The sequence below is a fragment of the Belonocnema kinseyi genome, chromosome 3 (genome assembly GCF_010883055.1).
Source record: "Belonocnema kinseyi isolate 2016_QV_RU_SX_M_011 chromosome 3, B_treatae_v1, whole genome shotgun sequence".
Taxonomy (NCBI): Eukaryota; Metazoa; Arthropoda; class Insecta; order Hymenoptera; family Cynipidae; genus Belonocnema; species Belonocnema kinseyi.
Genome location: NC_046659.1, coordinates 49961015 through 49973769, shown reverse-complemented (window position 1 = coordinate 49973769; position 12755 = coordinate 49961015). Strand labels below are relative to the sequence as shown.

The 12755-nt window shown below is 28.8% G+C and overlaps 1 protein-coding gene across 1 annotated transcript in view; it reads left to right on the top strand.

The window, feature by feature from the left end:
• The first annotated feature begins 6303 nt into the window (after positions 1-6303).
• The window catches only part of LOC117168917 (protein phosphatase inhibitor 2), a 24400-nt gene continuing 17948 nt past the window's right edge, over positions 6304-12755 (top strand). The window contains exons 1-3 of the mRNA XM_033354874.1: positions 6304-6670; positions 9720-9887; positions 11855-11931. Of these exons, the coding sequence (XP_033210765.1) occupies positions 6591-6670; positions 9720-9887; positions 11855-11931 (325 nt within the window). The 5' untranslated portion in view covers positions 6304-6590. The remainder of the gene's footprint in view (positions 6671-9719; positions 9888-11854; positions 11932-12755) is intronic.

Sequence of the window (12755 nt, the reverse complement as noted above, 5' to 3'; positions counted from 1 at the left end):
AATTTTTTATTATTTGCTTCAATTTCTTTATTTTAACTTCTTTCAATCCAGCCGTCCCCAATATTTCTGTAGGTAAACACTGGAAATTGAGTGTCAGGTAGTGTTTTATGATTGGATTCATCATTTTTGTAAACATAGGCAAAAGCACTTCGGGTATGTAGTCAAAAGGTTGCGGGCTCGATTCTCGCTGTCTAAACTTTTTTCCATTTTTTAAAATTTTCATTCATTAAAGCTAATTTTTTCAAAACTTACACAATTTTTTCAATTTTTATATTCGTTAAATTTTAAATTCAATAACCTTAGAAACTATCAGGAATTTTATTGTTCCGGACTTTTATAATTTAAGAATTTTCATTTGTCTATAATATATTGAATATTAAATCAAATCATATGAATTTGGGAAATAATGTATATGAAAATTAAAAATATATATATTAAACAACCACCGCATGGTCCTACTGTCAGCAACAGTCATCTAAAAATGACACGAGCTTCAAGCATATACGCGATAAATCACACCTATGGCCATGTTTCACGGCCGCGAACTGGGTGGTATATAAATATTTACTTTTTCGGAAATTTCTGAGTGTTGATACTTTAGTTTACCGGATTCTTGACTCAACGCATTTTTCAAATATTTTAAAAAGTTTCAAAATAAAAATTCTGAAAAATAATCCGAAAATTTGTTTCAAAATCTTCAAAAATCAAAATTTTCTTTTATCTCTTAAAAATCTTCTCAATATTATAATTACTTTTAAAGTTTTAAAATTCTGTGTTTAAGGAAGTACCATTTATCGTATTTTGTTTAATTGTGGAACATTATAAAAAATACCTAAAATTTTCCAGAATGTTTTTTGACAATTTTTTTAAATGTTCTGAAAAGTTGTAGAATATTCGCTAAAAAAATTAATTTTTAATCATTTTCTTTAAAAATTTTTAAATCTTTTTAAATATTCTCTTCAAATTAATTTGAAAAATAAAAAAAAATGGTAAATTTTCTTAGGAAACTTAAGATAAATTTTATATCATCTACAAATCTTTCACAATTCTTAAAAGGCTTTTTATTTCGAAATCTTAAAAAATCTATATTTCACTTAACATTTGTCCGCATCTCAACAAATAACAAACTAAAAACATCCACGAAAATCATATTCATACAGAATGCAATCACTCAGGTTTTCGAACAAATTTAAAATCTCTTTTTCATTTTGTAAAGGTTTTAATAAAAGGATATTTTTCAGATTCATATGAAAATTTGAAAGGATTTCTTGTTTTTAAAAATAAATTGTTAGATAACATTTTAAAAGATTTCTAAAAATGCTGAGAAAAAATCCATAAAATCTTCGGCAATTTTTTAATTTATTAGTACTTAAAAATTGTAAGAAAAAAAAATCTTAAAATTGTCAACCAAATACATGAATTTGTTACTGAAAAAGATCAATTTTGAAGCATAAGTAAAATAGTTCAATTTTCAATTCAAAATCAACAAATTTACAAACAAGAGTTAAATTTTCAATGAAAAAGATGATTTTTTAAACGAGAAGATAAATTTTCTACCAATAAACAATGAATTCAAAAAATATATGGTAATTTTTAAAAATAAAAAGTACTAATTTTCAATAAAAGTTTTTTATTTTTTCACCGTAATATACAAAAAGCATTATTAAAATTTTGATTAATAGGCTCTTAAATTAATCTTTGAATACCAAAAAACAGTACTTTTTTCGAAATGTTTAATTGTGCATAATTATAAAAATTCCCTTAAGATCTGCTTCCAGATTCTTTTATGACAACTTTTTAATTAAAGCGTCCCAAATTCACCTATAGCTAGTTTACGAACTAGAATCAAAGATATAATATCTTTGCTGCAATATAAACAATATACGCGGAATTACTCTAATCTTCTCTACCGACATTGTCAAACTGGAAAAATGCCTCCCCATGGACATAGGGGATTGTCCATATATTACGTAAGACGTTTTTCTGTTGTTTGAATAAAGACGAAAATAATATTTTTATCAAGTTGAAAAGGACACAGCGATATAAACAAAAGAAAAATGTCTTACGTAATATATGGACGATCCCTAGGTAACACGGGAGTCACGGGACTAGACAAGCTTTCCTTACTTGGCAGAGGGGGGTTGAATCCACGGGGGGGGGGGGATTCCATGAGTGGGAAGAGCCGCCATCTTACGATGTGCTACTTGATTATACGCACGAGCATTTTTGCCAACAAACTGTGCATGAAAATACAAACATGTGGGCGCTGCCATGTTTCTCGCGGAACATCAAAAGTTGACGGACCACCCCTCATTGCGCCAAATTCAAAATAACTAAATTGATATGGAATTATATAAATACACTTACATGATATAGATTATTTATTTTTGAATTATACAGAAGCATTGTTATCAAAACGTAAATTATAAATAAAATTACGTGATATGACATATGAAATATTTAAATTCGACTATATGATTTTTTAACCCACACATTTGCCAAAAAGTAGCTCTTGCAAAATTTATGATTTCAAATGAAATTTTACTCAGTTTATAAATAGGCGTGCGCTAAAATTATAATCATATGCTTTTTAAAATAAATATTAACAAGTAATACAATAATAATAGACTATAGGTCAAACATTAATACAATACTTTTTCAAGAGTTTATTATAATAGCTATTTATATTTCACATCATTCGTCCTTTTTATTTTCGTGGGTTAATCTGCGTCGTTCTGTAGAAAAACGGGTTCCTAACCTTACTTTCTTTTGGATCTCATTTCGCTTTAATATATCAAAAAATGCTCATAGGCAATTCAGTTGCATGTAAGCGTAATCTTCAGACCCCCTATATTTGAATTATATCGTGATAGTCATAAATATTAATAATAACTTCGCATAATCTTGAATTTAAATTCAGTTTCCATTTGTCGCGTCTACAATTTATGATCCACATTGACAGTCATTCTCTTCGCCCTAGTAGAAAACGGTAAAGCTTAAATCCATCTTTGCTTCTATTTTTACAAAACGAAGCACTGCAGCAGACCATTTTTCTTATATTCTAAACTTAATTTTAATTAAACTATACGACATGCTTCACGTACTGTTTTCCGCGAACTGTCCAGGAACCAGAATGGCGGTTGCATATTCCTGTCTAATATAATACCCTAGCATGCCTAGTCCCGTGTTGGGACCCTGTAGTAAGGGACGCGCCACCTAGGCAGCTGACTGCGGATTGGTCGACGAAGAAGAGAGATACACAGCTTTGCGCTTAGGTATGCGAACAGTGCAATCATGTTTAATGAGTTTATTTAAGGCTCGTGTCTTATGTTTAAAACATTTGAAATACTTATTTATTCGTAAAATCTTCAAAGTTAAATATACAAGGTTACAGATTAATGTTTTTTGTTTGCAAATTTGGTCATTCAGTTTAAAATTTATATTTGTAGTTTAGAAATTTAACTATTTGGTTAACAGTTAAACTATTCGGTTTCAAATGTAAATCTTTAATTCAAAATTCAAATTTTTAACAAAACCGTTTACACTGAAAATGAAAAAGTTTAATTTTCAGTTTTTAAAAATTAACGAATTTGCAACCAAATAGTTACTTTTTCATCCAAAAACATAACATTTTAACGAAATAGTTAAACTTTTAAATAAGTGTATAAATTTCCAACCGAAAACTAAAAAATATGATTATTTTAGAACAACAACGGCGGAATTGAACCAAAAATTGCATTTGAAGCAAATTTTTTAATTTTTAACCAGAGATAAGTTATAAACTAAAATAATGAATCTTCAACCGAAAAAATTAATTTGAAAAAGGTCGTTCAACCTTAAAACAATTAGAGGAATGTTCAACAAAAAGATTAATTTTCAACCAAAGAAAGAAAGAATTTTCTACAAAAGAATTAAATTTTCAACTAAAATGATGAATATTCAACCCAAAAAAGATCCATTTTTACTCAATTAGTTTAACATTTAACCAAGTAGTTGAATGCAAACAAAAAAAAAACAAATTTTAAACAAAATAGTTGATTCCTAAACAAAGGAGCTTTAACAAAAGATAATTCGCAACTACCAAATTACAGTTGTAGATGTATATATGCATATATTATCGAGCGCAAAGCTCTAGGACGAACAAAGAAAAAAGAAAAGTATATACAAAATTGTTGAGTTTTCAACCCAAAAAGGCAAGTTTTCCAAAAAACAGTTGAATTTTCAACCAAAAGGGATAAATTTTTATTGTGTTCATGTTCACTAAGAAAATCAAGTTTCTACCCAAAGAGATGCGTTCTTAACTAATAAACAATTTTAGTCAAGACAGAAAAAAATACAACTAAATTTTTGAACATTGTCAACAAAAAATTTTTTTTTAACTGTTCTCTTATAGTTTAAAAATCAAGTAATTGGATGAAAGTTCGTCTTTTTTGTTAAACATTAATCTCATTGGTTAAAAATTAATCTTTTTAGCATAGAATTTTTTTTATAACGACAAAATAGTTCTCTTAAAGTTTAATCTAAAAACAACATAATTCCCTTCCTGATTGATTCAGCGACTTGAAGTGCAGAACCTGCCTAATGTTAAATGGATTCGATCTCCTTTGAAATAATTTTTATAACACTGTTTTTTTTGTGAAAATTAATTTTTTTAACAGAAAATTCAACTATGACATTTTTGGTAGAAAATTAAAATTTTCAAATAAAGTGTGATAATTTTTAGTGAAAAACTAACTAATTGTTTAAAAATTTATGGATTTTATGAGAAATTCGTCTTATTTAGTAGAAAATTAATCTTCTTGTTTGAAAATTCATATTGCTGATTGAGGATTCAACAATTTTTTGGAAAATTCTTATTTTTTCAAAATTAATTTATTGAAGTGAAGATTTAACTTTCCATTTTTGGTTAAAAATTTATTTATATTTTTAATTACAAACTGTTTTGGTAGAGAACTCAGATATTTTTTCTAATTACACTTCTTAAAATTGAAAATTATTTTTTTAACTAAAAACTTAAACATCCCATTTTTTCGTTGAATATTAAGTTCATAATTGAAGACTCATCTGTTTCGGTTTAAAGCGAACCTTTTTGATTGAAAATTCAACTATTTTCTTCAAATTTCTATATATTTTTTTTAATTAAGTTCTAAAATGGTAAAATCTACTTCTATTACTTTGGTTAAAAAATGATATTTTTAAGATAAAAATTATAAATTTGTTTGAAACTTTTTAGATTTTGTAGAAAATTCGTAGTTTTTGGTAGACAACTAATATTCTTAGTTGAAATTCATATTTTTCATTAAGGATTCAGTTATTTAAAAAAATTCCTTTTCTGATTGTCAAAAACCAATTTCTTTAAAAGAAATTTCGATTCTACTACTTTTGTTGAAAATTGATATTTCAAATTGAAAAATGACTTTTTTACTTAATAATTCAATTTTTTTATTTTTTAACTGTGGTAAAAATTAATCCTTTTGTTTTAAAAGCGATCTTTTTTCGTTAAAAATTGAACTATTTGGAAACGAATTCACCTGTTTTCATACAGTATTTGGACGTTCAGAATTTTCTTGAAAATTCGTCATTCTTGGTAGAAAAATAAACTTAAAACGTTTCTGTTAATGTGTTAATTACGTATGTAATTAAGTACCTTACGATATTAAAATAATTATTGCAGCTTTAGGAGCATTTTCCTTAGGCGCTAACATTCGTATATAGTTTACTTCACATAATCAAATAGCTACAGTTTTTTCCTTTTTATATTTATTCCTACTGCGTGAGTTACATAGCGGGTTATTAATTTATTTACAGTGCGAATTTCTATTACTATTCCCTTTTATTTAATAACTTCTTCTACTAATCTTGTGGGTTCACGCTGCATACTTTAAATTGTTCAAAATTTTCATTTTTTACGTGTTTTGCAGGTGTTTGGGTTCATAATACTGTTTTTTTTTTAATTCAATTTTTTATTTCATACATATCACTACTGTCTATTTTTTAACTTCAAAACTATTAATAACTTTGATTTTCCCTATCCGATTGAATACACGATTCAGGTATATTATTTATTGGCGTTTGGATACCTCGCGCCTTCTACCGCTGGCTCCGACTTCCGTTCCATTTTCCCCCGCCACATGGCCACATGGCGCGTCCCTTACTACAGGGCAAAAATATTATATCCTTGTCCCGTGTTTCCTATGTCCATGGGCCGCCCTGTTTGATCGCTCAAGTAGAACGAAAAATGTCGGTAAGGTAGGTATTTATAGTAAATACATTTGCACCGACCTTAAGAGGCGCTGAAGTGCACGATGGACGATAATCGAGAAGTCAGCTAAAAATGCAGTGAAATGTGTGTCAGATCAGGTGATCTCCATCTCCAAGATCTCCAGTTGTCCAAGTTCTTCCAAGTTCCAAGTTTCTCTTGAAGTTGGCATATTAAAAAGGCTCTACGTTACCTGTCTATTACCTACCTCTCTTCCTCCTTCGATACAGGTGATCGAACTTCCCGGAATGGGAACGCATCAAATTTAAAATTATCCGGAAGGGACTCATGTAATTTAGCCATAATCTCGAATCTCTTCTTATCTTCAAGAATGGCAGAAAATCTGGGAAAACGTCCATCTAAAGGAATTCTAAAAACGTCTAGCAGCTTTGACAACCAAGAGGCACCGAGGTAAATAATAATGCAACCTGTCAAACTTCACCTTCAAAACATAGTAATACCATAACCTGACACTTCACTATAAATAGTATTTCCTCGCCATGCGTTATTCGCATTAGAGTAAGGCCAAATCGGTTTGTCCTCACTACAGAGATTATATTTCTACCTGTCGACACTCTACTTTTGTTTCTAAAATTCGATTTATTTACATTCTTACTCTTCTCATATTTCCATCAGGAGACATTTCCATCTAATATGAAAAGATGAAAGAAAACCAAAACATTTTTGTCAAGTGCATAAAATCTGTTATATTATTATAGTCGACCGATCTCTTTTTTGGTAGAATCCTATTTTCGGGCCAGTATAATATTATTGCATACAAGGGTCATAAAACGTTAGACAATTTAAACCTTTATTTCTTAAAGAAAATTTCAGAATGTAAGTCATTATGATATAATTGGATGGTCGACTACAAGTGCTCTTAAAATGTAAAAGTAGGTTTTCTTAAGCACCATCGAACTTTTCCAAGTACAAAATCTTATTTTTAGTGTTAATAAATATTCGATTGTTTCTTAATTGAGAGCAAAATAACATTCTCTGTTACCTTTTATAAAGTAAATCATTAAGTAGTCTACAATGACACTTTGATTTCAACCACCGCACCCTACCTTTAATGTTGTTTTTAGTTTCTGAGTAAGTAACTATGTATTTCCATAAATAAGTATAAAATTATTGACAGTATACTTGGTCATTTAATTCGATGAAAGTATAGTTTATAAAATGTCAGAAAGTTACACGAATCAAAAATACAGTTTGTTTAAAACCTAATCGAAACCTATATTTTTGGTTTTTGAAACATTTATTTAATTTAGGTATATTTTCAAATTTAAGAGCTTAAAAATACTTGAACGAGATATTAAACGTAATAACACTTTAAATTTCATTCCTACCCTTAAGAATTTTCTTACTGGAAACATCAATCTTACTTCCTAATTTTGTCTCTAATAAATATGAAAGATTCGAGCAAAGTTGCCTCTCCTTCTTATAGGCAAAATTACATCTTCATAACATTGAATTCTCTTAAATACTGGCCTATCTTTAACTCAGACTGTGTTTCAAGTCGTTATAGGGTAGTTGGTTCACTTAAAAAGGAATGGGTTTTTTAAAGTTTAACAATGTATTGCACATACGATTTCTGTGATTTAAAAATATAGGATTTATCGTATTTTCTTTTTTGGTCTGTGTTTAAAATCCCATTTAACAAGGATTGCAGAGTTTTGAAAAATAATTTGTACTGATTTGTGAAATTAATTGAAACTATATGCATATTCTTGTCTAAAATTATTTTAGAAATAACGCATTCAAGCTTATCTTTATGTTGTCAAAATAGTTTACAAATTTTTGTAAACAAATTTCTCAATTTCTTCATTTCACCATCTAGTGCCAGAAATCTGAAATAAAAAGAATATGTAGAATTTTAAAGATGCATTTTAATTTTTGCATAAAAGTGTTTTTATGATTGTTTTGTGGAGTTTGGAAGAATGATTTATAACATTAAAAATAAGTCTTTATAGGAAACGAAGTGTTTCAAATTGTAATAGATTTAATGCTTTCACGATGATTCATTATGATAAAAAGAGACATTTCAGGATCGAATCTTGTACAAAACTACGAATATTTACCGACGTTTCGTGAACATTGCAGCTCACTTCTTCATGGCTAACCTAAAACTTTTAACCCTGAAGAAGTGAGTTTCAATGTTCACGAAATGTAGGCAAAAATTCGTTATTTTAAATGGTATTTCCATCTTATCGGAATATTGGGTAAGAGCATCAATTCCCCCCCCCCCCATTGTTAGCACGCCTCTCTGATTTCATAAAGGATACATTTTTTTAGTATGTTTTGCCTTAATTAATTTAATTTTACTATCAATTTTGATATGTAATGCATATATTAATTATTCAATAGAATGAAGTATGTACCTAAAATAAAATAAATTAACTTCGGATTTTGTTACGCCGATAATAGGACTACGGTACCAAGAATTGTTCCTCTTACCTAGATTTTATCCATTAAAAAAAATACATTTCTTGTCAACAATGTTTGTCTCAACAACAAAAAATTATTTTACAGTGTGATGCAAAATTTTACCTCATTTTTATGTTTAATTTGATTGAATAGTGAATATTCAATGTATAAATTAACAAAAATATTCTTTTAAATTATGTTTGTTTCCAAATAAGTTCATTTAATCTTATAATGTGTTACCATTTATAATAAATAGTGCAACATTTTTGTTTTGTTTTTGTGAACATTTTTTTCGAGGTATGTGTTTTTCACTGTATAAAAAAGAAAATTCCATATGAAATACTTAATTTTCGATAAAGACTTTTTTTATTCAATAATTGCTTTAACCTCATCAGAAAAATGGTAATTACACCTTTATGCACAAATTAAAATGCATGTTTTAAATTCTAGCTACTATTTATAGTTTTGATTTTTGGTACCAGGTGGAGTACCGCAGTTTTAGACAGTATAGACAACATCTTTTGTAAATTATTGCAATTACTTTGAAATCACATTACAATTACTTACAATAATGATAACATTTACGTTCTTCGATACCTTCAATTTATGACAATTTTTTTAATGTAGAAGTTTTCAAAACCCTCAACTTTTCAAACCAAATTATTCGGTACAACAGTTTCTGGAATATTCCTCAAATTACTAGAAAATTTTTAAAGCGAATGTAATGTTAAGAAAAGTAATTATCAATTTAAACACGCTCTTGAGTGTGTGGCAATTGTTCTGAAAAATAGAAAATTGAAACATCTGGCCGATTTGTAAACGTTCGTAAGTTGCTGCTGCCGCCCTACATTTGTATATGGAAGTCGGAAAAATCAATTGCCCATTCAATGCCAGAAGAAGTATTAGGGGAACACTGACAGTGGGTGGGAGGTAGAAGCCGTTGTATGTAATATATACCTATGTATAAGTTATCTTCCATCTAAGTCAATAATATTGACGTGAAACATATTGAAACTTTTAAATTGTGTTTCAGAGCGAATAAAGAGACAAAATGGGACGAAATGAACATCATAGCAACTTTACATCCGGCCGAGAAGGATTACGGCCACATGAAAATTGACGAACCAAAAACCCCATATAATTACGAGGGAGTTAACGATCACGAAATTGATCAGTTGGACTCGAGTGCAGTTGCATCAAAGTATGATATGAAATTCAATTTTTCTTATTTAAAAAATGTACCTTAAACGATACAAAACGAAACTCCTATCCTATTCGTTAACTAAAATTATTATTAACAAACAGTTTCTTTCGGTGGTAAAATATGTAAGGAGACAATATTAAATTGAAAACCATTTATTTATTTATTCTTTAACGAAAAATAATATATCAAATTATGTGGGGGAGGGGGGGTTCTCCGCCCTAGAGTTATGCTACGCCATTTAAACCTTTTAAAAAATTTGAAGCATTATTATCTGTAGGCTCTGTAAGTGTTCAACTTTGTTTCTAAATAAATTTTCTCCTGAAATTTATTCTGTCAGCTTTTGCAATTATTAATTAAAATAGTGAGCTTAATTAGAAGTGAGGATTATATTACGCCACATCTACTACAAATATGTCAATTTCAGAGATAAGAATTTTTACAAATGTGTTTCACTTTAAAAGTAGCCATCCGAATATTACTCTTAATATTTATATTATATAATATTGCTCTCATTTGGGAATAACTTATTAAATTCGAGATATACAATACAATAGAATAATGTAAACTAACACTTCGTTGAGCATTTTAGAAAATGTTGACTTGATGTCTTCGGCTATTTAAGTGTTTGGAAAAATGTATATATTTAAGGTTATTCACTTTATTTTTGGAACAAGTAAAACAGCATAAAGAGAGTTTTTTATACTAACTTTCTGAATAACGTAATGCATAATATGACCTTCTTTGTATTTCTTAGCTCTGTTGTTACTTTTTTCTTTCCTCGCCTGTGATATCCTCTACTTATCTTGCTCCAGTTTCAAATCTCTAGCTTGATAATCCGTTATGCATTTATTTTATTGCATGTTTCTGCATTTTGAGTGTCATAATGAGAGGTTATAAACATTGCATAATCGATAAATTGATTAATGAATTTTAAATATTCATGACAAACAGCGAACTTGACATATTTAAATTTCTTAATTTAAGAAACCATTGATTCGAATTTAAATTCACATCTATATTTTTCAAATTGAAAGTAATTAATTTTAATACAATAATTTAACAATAATCTAATGTAACCATGACTAAATTTTTAAAAGATATGGAGGCCATTCACGAAATAGACAATACTCATAGGGGAGGCGGAGAAGTAAAAGTTCTTTATCACATGATTTCTTCACTTATACATTTTAATCAGCTCAGCCCAATCAGGCCCTAGCAAGTTTCGACCTAGGATTTCATTCCGAATCAGTTCCAACTGCTTCAAATTATTTTATTGAAATGCAAAAAGTTTTTATTAATTTTTTGTTTGCTGTTTATTTATGTATTTACTTATAGAGCATACAATACATACAAATAAATAAGGCCGTGGCTACGCGTGCCGAAATTTCGTTACAAATTGTCGGATTTTTTCCGTACGATTAGAGTGAGCTGGAAAAGGGGCTATTTGTACCGAAATTTCGGTATGAATAGCCGGATTTTTGTTCAGGCATATAAATATTTGTACCGAAATTTCGGTACCGTAAGAGTTGTATAAGATCATTTTTTGATGTCTCCTACACAATAATGTTCAAAACTCACTTCATTCGCCACATTATACTGAATTAAAACAAATTGACTGCGGTTAGCCATTCTGGAGATATCGTCATTTGAAATAAATATATAGTTCGACATTCGATTAAAATGTATACTTCGCTTACACATATTATTTTTGCCATCTATTCATAATTAAAAAGTGGGTCGAAATTTTCAGCACGTTGTTTATTTTTAGAAGGGAGGGGGGTGGGTTCAATTCACACGTAATTTTCAAGTAGGCGTCAAAGAAATATTGCGCAATATACGGGGGAGGGGGGGAGCATATAAAAAAAGACTTGAGTATCACGTATTTTGTGAATGGCCCCATATTTTCATTCCCAGAATTTGAATAGTGCATACCATCATTTTGAAAAGACTGTTTTTATTTCCAGGCTCGAGAAAGGTTCGAAGCCAAAAATTTTTGATGAGTCAAGTGACGAGGAGGACGAAGAAACCCCAGAAGAAAAAGGTAATACACTCAAAATATTAATTTATTTCCAAAATTAGATTTCAGATTATATTGTTCACTGGTGAAACATAGGGTAAGCAGGGCTATATATTACCGACACCTTTCTAGTGAACGAAACTTATGATATAAAAATTCATTCATTAAAATTATGAGAATTTGTCATAGATACTAGATGGACAATGTTCTTCGTTGCCACTTACAGAAGGACAAGTTGTCATTGTTAAAATAAGTGATTTTGTTATTTTCAATTGTGAAACTTATAAGAAAGGTATTTCTTAACTGACAATGTTTTCAAAGGTTATTATTATTATTATTATTATTATTATTGTTATTATAGTTATTCTTAGCAATACAATTAAATGTTTTTTAGGAGTTATACTTCCTATTATTATTATTATTTATATCCATGTTCTTATAATTTTTGTATATTAAGTTCCTAAGAAATTCATTTCCTTAAATATTTAATATTTAGAAACTGTTTTATTGGTATGGGCTATTTGAACCGAAAAAATCAAATCCTGACATCCAGAATGAATTCAGCGAAATCGTAAACATCTTGAACTTAACATAACACAGTATTTAAGGTGTCCTTTTTTGACGAAAACTTTTATCCTTCTTGCAGAGACTCATAATCATATTAGTGTTTTCAGAATGGGAAAACCCCAAATAGAAAATTCTAAATTTGAATATTTGTTCTTTTTAAAATTGTGTTTCGTTATGCAGATAATAGAAAACCCGAGAACCGACTTAAAGATAAGTAATTTTTTCTCTCTTTTATCATAATTTCAAATATTTAGGCCTCAAATAAACAATAAATAAGCAAA